Genomic DNA, 14,644 nt, shown 5'->3' with positions numbered 1-14,644 from the left:
TGTTGTGTTCTTGTGTGACAAAATCATCATGATCAGAATCTGCCATGGTTGAAACTTAAAAAAGGGGTTGTGAAGAAGAAGGAGAAGAATCTTCTAGTTACTCACTACTAAAAATTACATTGGATGTGAGTAATTTGGCTTAATATTAATGAATAGAATGAGAGATATTTATACAAGGAGATTAGCTTGAAAATCATATAACTAACTTATCTCAAATAATTTACTATGTTAACCCTAATGAGTTTAGCTATCAATAGTTACAATGAATATATATGTTAATAATTCATGTCACTTTAATTTCAAGTCTTTTAATTTGGACCATCCTTTTAAATTAAAGTAGTTTACTTTTTCAACCATCATAGATATTTTCAGAAATCATCTTCACATATGTAAGATTATATTTCGAAGTTGATGAATTCTTTTATATTAACAAAAAAACACAGTAAACAACAAAACAAAAAGTCCATACTTCAAAATGCAAACAAGAATGGAAACATCACATATATTGAAAACATATAATCACATATACTCTATATTAAATTTGTGACTGAAACAAAAAGTGTTGGTTTGGCAGTAACTCTCTATGCAACATGTCATATTCCTTCAACAACAAATCACTTATATAAAAAGTGCTTCGTCCGACATCACCATTTTCACAAGCAGCCTCATCAAACCTACTTAGATTGTTAACTTTTGGAGCTTCTGTAGCTTCATCAGCAACAACACGATCATCAGAAGAATACTTACCAGTAAGCTTCTGCACAACAGACTTAAAACTCATGGCATCAGTTTCCACATATTGTGTAGTGATAATCACAATCTTCACTGGCTTCTTATTGCTACAACCACCACTCTCCATTCAATATTTCACTTTTCAGATAATAATAATAATAATTCACTTTTTGAAGCCTTTTTTGTCTATGGTTATTGACGTATATTTTCTTTATTTGCATGTTTTGTGGATTATATATTTATAGGATGAATATGGTCATGTGTAGCTGAGTTGACGATTGAAAAAGTTAGATGACATAAGCTGACCGTTACTTTGTTATATGTGAAAATGAGAAGTTAAGGGAATGAGTCTATGAAAAGTAGGATGTGGTCAATTAAAGATGCTAAGAAAATTCTTGTTTTGTTTTTGTGATATTTATGGTAATGGGAAGTGATTCATTGCGAGGTATTATATGTAACAAACTTCTAGAGTATTCAATGTTTATTCAATTTCATCTTTTAAATTTATGAATTGTCAATTAATTTCTCTCTTTTTCTTATATCATAAATTACAAATAACATTAGTTCTTATAACCATAAAAAGTTAACTAGATTATATAATGAATTAATTCACCATTATATTTTTTCAAGAAGTTTAAATTCACCCAAATTTAGTTTATGAATTGTCACTTAATTTCTCTCTTTTTTTTTTTCATATCATAAATTACAAATAACATTATTTTTTATAGCCATGAAAAGTTAACTAAATCATATAATGAATTGACTAACCATTATTTTTTATGATGGTAGTTTAATGTTTGGAATTCATGCTTTAAAGGCTAATTCACCATTATTTAGTAATGAATAAACTGGTCGAAAAATGCTCTTGGATGAACAAGGGACAACTTTGGATGAGTTATAATCAATTCTAATTTATCTTAAATTTTAATCGGACTATTTTGATTATCAAAACTCGCTCTAAATCCTAACAAATTCAATAATATATGATTAGTTAAATTCACATTTTAGTAATTTGTTAAAAAAAATTATTATATCACTTTAAAACATATATTTAAATTAGGAATGTCAATTGAACACATATTCAAATAATACACACAAAAAATACCTACATCAAGTATAGGATAAAATTCCATAAAATGGGAACGAGCGCGGACATAGGTAATTATTCATTAAAATAAGTGGGTATGAGTGAGGGTATGAAGACCTTAGTATCCATCCCGCTCTATAAAATGTATATTTATTTAGATCATCATATTAAAAATGTATGTCAATCTCTTTAAAGGAATACATCATAATTAAAATATTACACATTTTAATATAAGTTTTCGTTTATTTCATAATTCAAATAATAAAATCTCTGAATTTTTTATAAACTTTGTTAAAAATTTAAAATGATATGATAGATTTCAATTGATAGATTTATTTTTATTAGAATAGCGGGTAACAGATACGAGTAAGGGTACTTAGGTATCTATAGGATACAAGTACAAGTATAAAGGTTGGTGCCCACGTGGGTATGGGCTCGATGCCATACCCTCAAATTTTCCCTACCTCATATCACTCTCTTGAGCCCTAAACCTTAAGCATACATCTCATACATATCATCTAATATGCATGTATACTTAATGGTCACAATAATCCATAACCCAAGGCATGTGATTCATCTACAAAGCCCAAATATCCTCTGATCATGTTGAGGTGTGCCCAAGCCACCTTAATCCTAATCTCATCCTCAAGCATCCCACAAAGCTTAGAGGATCACTCAAAACATCTCACTCACTCCCCAAGTCCAATTTGGATGGTGAGTCCCCTTTGAAGAAACTTCAAGATTCATCTGGTCACCCAAGGACCGAACCCTAACTCTTGACCCTCCTTTTGGCTTGTACAAGTCATGACTCACCATGGATCTTGACCATCCCATTAAGGACCCCTCAAATCCAAAGTTTGTTCATGCCCCATACCCTTTAAACATCTCAATTGGATCCCTACAACTCAAACCCTAATTCATCTGACCATGGCTCTTTATGAAACTTATGGCTCAAGAAACCCTAATTTGAGGGCTTCTTGAACATTGAGCTTGATCATTTTTGGCCATCCAATCATCCTACCATTAATTCAACATCATTTCATGTCCATTACAATTCAAATCAACCATTTAAACATCCATTCAATCCATGTTGCAAGTAGTTGGTTCACACTTGATTTTTCAACTTTCCATGACTTGATTCACCCACCAATTTGACCTAAAATCATTCCACAAAGGCCCAAACTTCATTTCCCATCATGATATGATCATTTGACGTCAAAAAATCCATTATGTGGTTTGAAAGTAAGAAATAAAAAACCCTAAAACTAGACAATGTTGATTGGTCACATTTTGGCAAGAATGGCCTATGGGAAGTTCCAAAGACCATAACTTCTTCATTTTTCAAGATTTTTAAATTATACTTCTAGCCAAATGTCCCAAATAACTTCCTCTTTAAATTTTTTAAGGTCCAAGACCTAATTCATTGAGGAAGGGGTACAATTTTGTTATTGGCCAAGTTGGTCCAACATGCCTACCATGCCCTAAAATCATGTCATGAATACTACTTTGACATGTTGTCATTTCCAAACCACAAACCCTTTTGACCTGGTTCTTTTTGCATTCAATCAAGTACATGGAAAGGAGAAAATGGCACAAGTTTGATACAAAATGCACGAGCCAGTTTCATTTGGCCTTGGTTCAAACATTGGTGACCACCCTGATGCATAAACCAGACATGTCTTAGCCAGAATTTCCATAACCATGCACCAAGCCCTTAAACTTCTGTATTATGATCCCTTTTGGTCCAAGACACATTACAAAATACATCAGGACAAAAATGGAAGTCAACTTGGTTGGAAAAACTTCTCACAATTGAAAACCTGGTCCCATGTGAAAAAGTGGAAATTTTTCCAAAATGGAAAAAAAGGAACACTAACGCAGCTCTGATTCAAGCCCTTTGTTATTCCTAATTGATGCTAAGGGGGAAAACCAATTGGTCTAGAGTGCAAACAAGGTTAGAACACAGCCACCCTTGTCTCCCCAAGATCAACCTTGAGCACATTTTTGAGCTTCACCCTTTCTGAAGCAAACCTTCATCTCTTTCCCTCCAAACCATCTGCACACCTTCCCTATAAATAGGGGAAGGTGTCCCCTTCATTTTCCACGCTTGAAAGCCCCAAAAAAAATCTCTATTGCATATTTGAACCAAAGCCTTCATAACATAGATCGTGTTTTTGAATTTCAAAGTGTTTCAATCCCAAATAACCATCTAGAAACCTTCATTAACCTTCACTCAAGCTTTCTCAATCCCTAACTCATCCTCCCTAAGCCTCATCTGAGTTGAGATCAGTCGTCAGAATCCTTTCCTAAGTTGTTTCTAACCAGGTATTTCCCTTCACCCCCTTCTCTGCAACAAGTTACCACTCGACTCGAAATTTATCCCTGATCATTAACCCTAAACTTTTGGATTCAATTAATCCTTTTCTAGCATTTATTTTTATTTTAGGTCATTTGTTTTCATCAGAGTTGTGGTGAAATACTCCCCACTCAGAGCCAATCAATGGCTCATGAGTGGGGAGAATGTTTTGTTGTTGATCATGAAAGCTATCTTGATGCTTGAATCTGGTTAAAAATACACATTTTTTAGTTTTGATTTTGAGTGGTCGAAGGTTCGAAGACGACCGTAACCCGCGTTTTTTGAATTTGAAAACTTTGGTTGTCACTCTATGATTGGTTGATGTGCGCGCGAAGTCTATTTATTTATTATCTTTCTTATTTATTCAAGTCAGTGTGTTTTTATATCACAAATGGGTCATTGGCCCAGTGGATGAGGGGATGGATTCCCCCATGACCCTAAGGTCAGGAGTTCGCGCCTAGCTTGTGCGTCCTGGCCATTTTCCTTTTTCACTTTGTTATTTTTCTTCATTTATTTTCTAATTTTATTTATTTTTTAACCCTCTTATTTTTATTATTTTGAAAAAATGTTGAATATCAACCCCCTTATTTTTTCCTCTAGAATTTAATGGTGATTTTATTTATTTTATTTGGATAATTTGTGATAGACTTTTAGAGTCTTGAAATGAAGCACTAATGAAAATCACTTAAGTCATGATATGTTTGGTTTAGGGTTGACAAAAACCTTCCATACTTGAAACCTACCATTAGATGACCATGAGTTCATCCATGGTACTTTGAAGAATGGATAGGTTGACCCTATTTCAAGAAACATGGTCATTTGACTTATGGTTGAAGTTCAATTTTGTTAACATGGAATCATCTGATACATTGCATTTTCATTTGATTCATGTTAACCCACTAACCCTTCTACTTTGTTTTCTTATCATTTTGACTTGCTTATACTAACCATATAACTTATTAACCTTACCTTGTTCATATCAACTTGTTCATATAACCTTGTTAACTTAATGAAACAACTAAAATCAATCATTCAATTTTGGGTTGTATAGTCTTCTTTTTGTCAATCTATTGATAGATGGACTTGAGGTTGAACAACTTTCATTGTTACAAATCTAGGGTAAGTTTATCCATTGATCATCTTCCTTACTCTGTATCAGTGATAAGTTATCCCTCGATGTATCATATTTTAAGTCTATTGACTTAAAGATAGATAATCCTCAAAAGTTATCCACTTGTTCATAACTTTAACTTTAACTTTACTAACTTTGATTACTACTAACCTTTTGTTATTATTATCATTGTTATTTACTTTTATGTCATTTTACATTTAAGTATTCATCATCATCATTGTACAAATTCATCATACACATCTTACTATTGTTCCTTATTATGGTTATCATATAAAATTAAAAGACCAAAAACACTTAATCACTTGGACTTAGAGGATTCTATTTAGGACCTTTGCTTGGAGGCTTTCCTTTACTCTTTTGTGATTCTTTATAAACACTTGGGTTTCATCTGTAACTTATATTCCGGTTGTAAGAATGGCATCATGGCACCACTTTAGGGGGACATGTTTTTAAGACCATTATCCTTTGTTTATCATAGGTCACACTTTTTCACACATAAGGCTTTCTCTTGGGCTACCTTACAATGTGACCCTTTTATTTATTTGTTTACTTTGCATTTATATTGCATAAACCACATTTTTTAATCAAATAAACAAACCCTTGATCTAACGTCAAGCAACATTTTCTTAATCAAACTCAAAACACTTAATAACTACGATTAACATTGTGCGCCACGAGCCTTAAGTGGTGGAGAATAAGTGAAAATGGAGCATTCCTACCCTGACTCTGATTATTCTGGATGCAAGATGCTTAGCTTGTTGTCTAGAATAATCACCTCTACCCATGACTTTAGTGCAATCTAATCACAAACTCTTTTCATAAACCCTTATTTAAGGTAAAATCAACACAACCCATCAAACCTGATTTTTGTCCCTTAGGGCACCCATACTAAAAACCCTTTTCTCAAAGGTAAAATCAACCAACACACAAACATTTTCTACTCCTAACTACGAAGCTCTGATTCTTCATCCCTGAATGAGTGGTACATAGGAACAAGAGCCCCAGTCCTTGGCGAGCACTATAACAATAAAAAACCCTCGTTCACACATTCTTTTGAAAAATAAAACAATGACAGATAAATCCCCACGTACGTAAAACAACCAAAATGGTTCCCATGGAATACCATGGACATGAGGGGTGTTAATACCTTTCCCTCGCGTAATTGACTCCCAAAACCTAATCTCGATTGTGAGACCAATTCTTTTATAGCGCTTCCCGGGTGTTTATCCTTTTGAGGTTTTTATCGATTATTTCCCCTCGCCTCTCCAATGAAGGCACATAAAAATAAAATTCGGTGGCGACTCTTCTGATTTTTTATTCAGTCCATCCAATTCACTCGTTATCCGCAACCCCGATAGCAACACTCTAGTATGGGAATTTTTTCAAACTACGTATTTGGGGATGAGTAATATAATACCCTACCCAAACCCTACCCATTGTGATCCCTAATTTAAATAGATAGATGTTAAGAAAAGGGTACTATGCTCTGGTTTTTTATAAACAAAATTATTGTATTAAAGTGGGCACAAGGGGTACTCAGTCTGAATACAAAAGAAGGAGCATAGTTGCAGCTACCTCAGAACCCCTACTAAATTTGTCAGCAAAACAACTTAAGAATAACCTAATAGACCCTTCGATCTAGCACTAAGTCATTCCCAAGCTAAAGATTTTTCCATAAGAAAGATCTCATGACTCCCTTTCATCCCACCATTAAACAATGTATTGTTTCTAATTAACTAAACATCCCTCACCACTGCTAATCAAATGAGGATCCTAAAATTTCTCTTTTTCTTCCCCCACAACAACAAATGACAATGCGGTATGACTCATCTCTTTGCGATATCGTCTCTCGTTTAAAGCCTATTTATGAGCAAACTTCACACGAACACCTAAACATTAGAAGGCACGTTTGATTTTCAAACACACTTCAAAACCAACTTCAAATCAACACCTGGATGGAAATATCGGCTAACCTAAGAATTCAATCTAAAATATGTGAATTCAACCGAGAAACCACTTGAATCGCTCTACCACACAAACTGATTCGGCATTGTCAGAGAAGGAACAATGTGATATAGAATAATGTTGAGATTATCACGCTCAGAAGCCGTTGAATCCGAGACAGAACTCACGTTCACGCACACAGACCAAGTCCAATTATTTTGAATCCATGAGCCAGTATCACTAATCCTCAATCTCGGCTGATGCAGACACTCTAACATCCTAGAAAATTGCATACGCAAAGGCTCTACACCGATCCACCAATCCCTACAAAAATCAGTCATTATAATTCTCGACCTTACATGAAAAGCTTCTAATGAACCATTTATTTACATTGCTCCAAGATATCAGCAAAACCCTCAAGACCCTCCACCATAAAGAATATTTTGAAGTAATGTAAAAAATTGAGTTGTTCCGAATCACATTCTTGATATCATCATATTTGAAAGAAAGAACTTTATGTCATAACAAGCCCTCTCTGATAAAATCCTCCATACTCATTTACTTATTAAAGCCCTATTGAATAAATCACAATGTTTAACACCAATCCCACCTTCCTCTTTTGACATACAAAAGTTAGACACACTACCTAATTAATCCTCCTACGTATTTATTCTCCATTCCACAAGAATGCATGCTGGATCTTAATAAACTCTTGAGTAACCACTTTAGGTGCTTTGTAGAAAGATAACGAGAAAAGAGGGATTGAATTATACCCTAAATTTAGAAATGTTACTCTTCCACCTAGAGATAGTGTTTTTCATTTCCAGGAGACCAACAAGTTCCTTACTTTTGCTATAACCAAAGACCAAGAGGAACAACGTCTAAGGTTGCAACCAATTAAGATACCAAGAAAATTAAAAGGGGGAAAAACTAACAAAACATGATAGATAATCAGAAATAACTTTAAAAGAATCTAGTTTAACATCGAAACTAATTACCTACTCTTACTGAAGCTTAATAATAAACCTTAACAAAGCTCAAAACCTCATAGAAAAGCTTTTAAAGTCCATATGTTATCCCATGAGGGCTGAACCATGATCATTATGTCGTTAGCAAATTAAAAGAGATCAATATGCATATTAGGTTGAAAGTTATGGCTAGACTGTGCATTCTGCAACAGATCTGTGATCCCTTCAACCGTCAAGATAAAGAATATAAGGGAAAGAGGATCCCCTTGATGGAGACCTATTGTGGCTTGAAAATCAATCATCGGGATACCATTTATCAAAATTAAGAAAGAAGAAGAACAAACACATGCCTCAATCCATCTTAACCACTTAGTACCGAATTTCATCCTTTTCAACACATATGACAAATAGTCCCAAGATACGGAATTGAAAGCCTTTTCAAAGTACTTTGAAAAGGAATAGACATTTAATATTCCTCCTTGTATAGTCTACCACTTCTCTTAGCACCATAACACACTCAAACAATCCTCTATTAGGAACAAATGTGAATGATTAACAGAAATAAGCTTATCTAACACTCTCTTTAATCTCCCCGTCTTCAACTTCAAGATAATACAATAAATGCTTCCAATTAGACAAATCATAAAATAGTCATTCAAACTCTGAGGATTCTGACATTTTGGAATAAGCAACATCAATGATGCTGAAATGGCCTTATGGAGATGTGTTAGGAAGAAAAATTCACTAATGCAATCAAACAAGTCAGATTTAATGATATCCCAACTGGCTTTGAAGAATTCCATAAAAAATCCATATGGGCCTAGAATTTTTCCACTTGCAGCATTCCAAATAACATCCTTTATGTCTTGTAAAGAGAAAGTGGATTCCAATCCAACTCTATCTTCATGAGAAAGCTCATTAAAAGATAACTTCATAAGCAAAGGCTTGTTGGAAAAAGGCTCTTGATACCTGTAGTGGGGTATTCGTTACCATTAGAGATATTGGCTAAATCCAAGGTAAATCATACAAGTCGAGTCGCCACCGCACTTCTATTTATCCAAAGGAATGGTTAGAAAGCGAACAAAAACCTAAAAGTTTTATCGAATCAAAAACTAGTAAAAATGCCAGAGATCTGGGTAAGGGGGTTGGTTATGCAATGGGAAGGTTTTAAGCACCCAAAACATCCTAGGTACTCCTAGGGAGCCCTTCTCATATTGGTTACAAGGTTGGTATTTTGGTGAAAATTTATTTGTGCAAACATGATTGAAGAGATGAGAAGAGAATATACAAGTTTATTTACATTTTGTGTTTGGATGGATAAACACATTGCCTACGTACCATCTTAAAAAAAAGATTAGGATCAAAACCTCGTAGTTCGGGGTAAAAATCTCAAAATGAGTTGGTGAATTAATTGGTCAAAAAGCCTTAAGGTCTTTTGTTATCCAAGGGAGAAAACTCAACCTAAAACCACAAATCCACCATGTGAGGATAGCTTTAACATGCTAGTGAGGGGTTAACCATATAATAAGCATGGAAGACTCATTGTCCATCACTAAGGATAAAGGTGAGTATTACATCTACCTCAAGGATAACTCAAACCTAATCGCTAAAGGTTATGGAAAAATTGATTAAGAAAGTGGCCATTGAAACCACAAAAAGACATTTGAGTGGGTTATATTTACCAATGAAAAGTATGTACAAAATGGTCAAAGTTGACTTAGAAGTTCAATTCAAAATAAGTGTTATGAAAAGAAAGTTTGAAAATCCAAAAGCATGAGGCTTAGGTTTCTAATGTTGAAAACAAGTGTTAAATGTTTGCACAAAAGTTTTGGCTTGGGTTAGAGCGGAGAGAAGAAGAAGAATGGCTAAAGTCCTAAGCATACAAGAGGTGAGGGATAAGAAGTAAAACCACAAATGGAGTTCCTCTCTTGAGATCATATTGATGATCCAAGTAGCTCCCATCCTTTGGAATAAGCAATCACATAAGCATAAACTCAAGCAATCAACAATCAAATGAACTCTTGGAAAACTCCTCAATGTATCTTGGATCCCTCTCTCTTAGAAACTGATGGTAATGGTTCCTCAATTTGGCTCATCATTGGAATCCCTAGCACAAGAACACACACATCAAAAAGTTCTATAATGCAATCAAAGAATGGACAAGAGGGAGTTTAGAATATAGTCCTTTCAAAGTCATCTTCAACATTAAGCATTCTAAAGGCATGAGGCCTAGTTGCTCTTTGACATTTTTGTAGCACTCTAAAGGCATGAGGCCTAGTTGCTCTTCAAATTCCATTAGCTTGGGTAAGGTCCTAATATCTAAGTCCATTTATCCATTTCTTTGCATTTGGTTCACAACAAACAAAACAAAACACAAACACAAATGATATATACACAATTATGTGCTCAAGTGAGCAAAAGGCAAATTGCATTAACATAAACATGTGCTCCAATGAGCAAAGTAAAAAGCAAATGGATAATATGTACAAGAATAATAAATTGCATAAATGTAAAGTGCAAAAAGTAAATGTTAATGGTTAATGGTTAATGTTAGTAGTTAGTGTGCCATAAGGAAAATTTAGCGCTATGTTAAGCAATCGTAATTGGACTTATGTAGAAGTCACAACTATCTGAGGCCGGTCAATAGTAATGTAGGCAACAACACAAGTTAGAAGTCTTGATTAGTGAACCAAGTTCCAACAACTTGCCATGCCAAAAGAAAAAGAGAATTGATCTTGTATTGGTTTAAGTCCTTTGCATGATTTAGGAAACAACCTATCCTTAATGCAAAGCCATTCATTTGATCAATTGATCAAGATGAATTAGATTTGAATCAAGGAAGATTAAGTCTCTCTAATCAATGCTAACTTATCAACCTTCAACTCATTGATCAAAAAGAAAGAAGAAGAAGAAGAAGAAGAAGGAGATGGATAATGGATAATGGAAATGGAAAGAATAAAGTGCATTAGATGAAATGGAATGTACCAATCAACAAGTATTGACCAATGACATTGAGGATCATGGTCAAACAATCAAAAACAGAAGTGAGATGAAGATTGGAAGTCAAGAAATGAACAAAATATTTTTAGGCATTTTTAATATTTGAAAATAAACTTGAATTAAAATATTAAAGAAAGGTCAAACTTCAAAATCACTTCAAATCAACTTTGAAAAGTCCAAGTGATTTATCCCAAGTTCAACAAGGTCAAACAAAGTTTGACAAAAAATTTCAGCATTTTTAAAAGTCAGAAACTATTTTTAATCAATTAAAAATGAATAAAAATGACCTAATTGAACTAAAATCTCAAATCAATTAAAAAATTGATGAGAATATTTTTCATAGATCCATCATCATTCAAATAGGTTGAGAAAATATTTTTGTATTTTTTGAATATCAAGAACTATTTAAAATGAAATAAAAATAACCAGAAAAGAGAAAATTCACAAAAAATATCAAATGATGAAATAAAAATTGTTAAAAATCATTTTTAGAAACTAGAATTTAAATGGAGAAGAATGCAATTGGTCCTATATTTTTTGGATTAAAAATGAAGAAGTTATGAATTTTTGAAGTTTAGTGAAATAAAAGAAATAAAAATGAAAATTAGAAAATCAGAAAAAAGGAGAAGCGTCTGATCAAGCCTCATTAATTGACGTGGCTGATCAGACGAATGTGAGACGCGCGCGCACGATGGTCCTTGGTAAATGCATCACATAATGAATTAAAAAAAGTAAACAAAACGCATGGCTGAGATTATAACGTGGGAGACGCATCCAATGGTCCACATTCGATCTGGCATGGTGGACAGTGGCCAGCGCCACCGTCTTCTCCGGCGAGCACACAAGCTCCGGCCAGAGTTGCAGGTTCTACAACCTCAACCAAAACTCACGACTCATACACCAAAATGAAGCTGAGGTGATGTACATCACCCCTGTAACCTTGAATTGTACTCAAACTTTCTATAGAATAAGAAATCTGAGTTGGAAAATTCAGGTACATAAACTGAAGTTCATCAAAACACAAAATCAAAGCCACCACTGGCTTGCCTCTCAAGTGAGGACTTCATAAATGCAAATGGACACAGGCAACATACAATATTCAGTGAGAATCGAAGCAAAATAGTTGAGGTATAAACCTTTGTATAGCAGCTTTCAACAACACAATTCAACCAATCCTTTGCTTGCAGCTTGATCTGGATGCTTGGTAGGAGAGCTAGGCTTAGGAATAAGTATTGAAGATCAACTAATTTTGTTGAAATTCAAACTGAAAATCAGAAATGAAAAACGAGTATTCCTTTAGTGATGGATAGGTTTTGATTTCTACAGCATTTCAGGTTGATTCAGGGTGTTTAAATGAATGAAGTAGTGCATCTATTTATAGCTGGAAAGGCAAGGCAAGGGTGATCAAACTCGTGTGCATGAAGTTGGGTCCTCCATGCATGGGCCTGTACAGGCACATGTGAGGCCCAAGATCAAGTGCAAATGCAAGCTGAGCTCAGTCTGGAATGAAATGGACGTGTGATTTGCTTTGAATTTGCTTGTGCATGAAGTTTCAACATGAATTCCATAATTGTGCCTAAAACTTCATCTTTTCGAAAATGCCAATGAGAAAATCCAACATAAGCATGTGGGTAATGGTTAGAAAGGTCTTGACATAAGGAACAAATGTTATGTTGGACAAAAACTCATTTGAAGTGTGTAAATTTATGAAAATAGGCCATGAAGTTCATAGTGCAAAACATGCCTTTGAGAATTTTGCCAAATTGAACCAACTTCAAGCCTCTCTATTTTGATGATTCAAGCCTCAAATGGAAACACTTCCAACATAAAAGGTTTAGATCTTTTCAAGACAATCAAAATAGACTTAAATATTTCATCATTTTGAGTTTTTATGAAGGAGTTATGGGCACTTGAAGTTGGACTTTTTTGCCTTTCAATGCATTTGGTCCAAAGTGACCTATAATGTTTTGCATTATCACATGTATTTCGTTTGAGATTTTGAAATTTTGTTCAACATAACATTTTAAGTAGACAAAATAAGCTTTCCAATTCATTTGATCCCACCTCAAAAGCATAAAAAATGAATGAGTTATGTTCTTGGGAAGTTGACCCAAAATTAGGGTTTCAGTCAAAATGACCTATAATGTCTTGGAATGGCAAATGACCTTCCAAGCTTAAACTAAATTTTTGATGAACATGAAAGTTTTTCATGTTGTCCTTAAGAACATTTTTTCTCTTGGGGTCATCTCCATTTGACCAACACATAGAAAGTTAGGTCTCAATGCATTTCAAAATAGTCAGATGAATTGACTGATCAACTTTCCAAGTCATTAACTCACATCTTGATGAATTGATGATTGAGGGCACTCAAATAAGTTTAAATATGCATGAAATTATGATTTAAAGAAATTCCCTTGATTGTATTTGACCATGGGCTGAGGTTGCTTCATGAGCAAGGCACACTTGGTACACAGATGAATTAGGGTTTCCTTGGGAACAAACCTCAAACCCTTTGATTTGATTTGATCAAAATGATGAATTGAGATGATAGGGAGGCATATTTGATGGATGATAGCCTTTGGAACCATTGTCGTGCTTGTTTTCATCTTCTCTTAGCCACATCAATGCACATAGGATCTCCTAGAAGCTTTGGACCTTGTGACTGCTCAAGCTACAAACAAAAGATGTTAGTGGCATATTTTTGTGCTTTTGGTTAGTAAATAAAATGAGAAAAGAAATAATATACAATTCAAGCATGCCTGGTGATCTCAAACCACTCACAAGGGGTCCCATCCAAAGGCAAAGGGAACCAGGATGCACATGATCCTTGAGGCTTTGCAAATGCAATGTTATGATGCCATGAGGGATCTTAGGGCCAAAATTGGGCTCTTACAATACCTGTTTTTGAAATGACTATAGGACGTCATCTTTAGACCTTAGATATCATTAACTGCAACATCACCTAATTTGTGGCCCACTATATTGTTACAATGAACCTTGATTTCATGAAGGAGTGAATGAATTTAGAATTTTGATCACCATCCTTCAACCAATGACATCTTGACATTTGCTTGATCATAGACTCTCGAGTGTGTAATCTATCCCAAACAAATTATTGAGCCTCACTCTTCTTCGAATAAATATCAACATTTAATGCATCACCCTCAACTGCTACCAAACAATCTAAAACATTGAGATCCTTAAAAGCAATATCCACTTGATAAACCTGAATACTGAAATTTCAGCATTCCACTTCTTCAACTGGGCCTTTATGTTTTTTAGATTTAATTATTTTAAACCCTTGGATATTAGAAGAGGACCATACTTCATTAATGAAAGGAAAAACCCTATGATGCTCTATCCATTACGTGAAAAACTTAAAAGGTTTCGGGCCCCGGCTCAACTTGCTAGATTTTATTGAAATA

General features: G+C 34.3%; 1 protein-coding gene across 1 annotated transcript; it reads right to left on the bottom strand.

Moving 5' to 3' along the window:
- Nucleotides 1-448: 448 nt before the first annotated feature.
- On the bottom strand, nt 449-930 carry LOC127115619 (VQ motif-containing protein 10). Its single transcript, XM_051047121.1, has one exon. It carries the CDS (start codon nt 857-859, stop codon nt 536-538), a length of 324 nt encoding a protein of 107 aa, XP_050903078.1. The 5' UTR covers nt 860-930; the 3' UTR covers nt 449-535.
- Nucleotides 931-14,644: the final 13,714 nt, after the last annotated feature.

Source organism: Lathyrus oleraceus, chromosome 1, assembly GCF_024323335.1.
Source record: "Lathyrus oleraceus cultivar Zhongwan6 chromosome 1, CAAS_Psat_ZW6_1.0, whole genome shotgun sequence".
Lineage (NCBI taxonomy): Eukaryota > Viridiplantae > Streptophyta > Magnoliopsida > Fabales > Fabaceae > Lathyrus > Lathyrus oleraceus.
The sequence above is the reverse complement of the archived record's forward strand: the minus strand, read 5'-3'. Positions and strand labels throughout refer to the sequence as shown.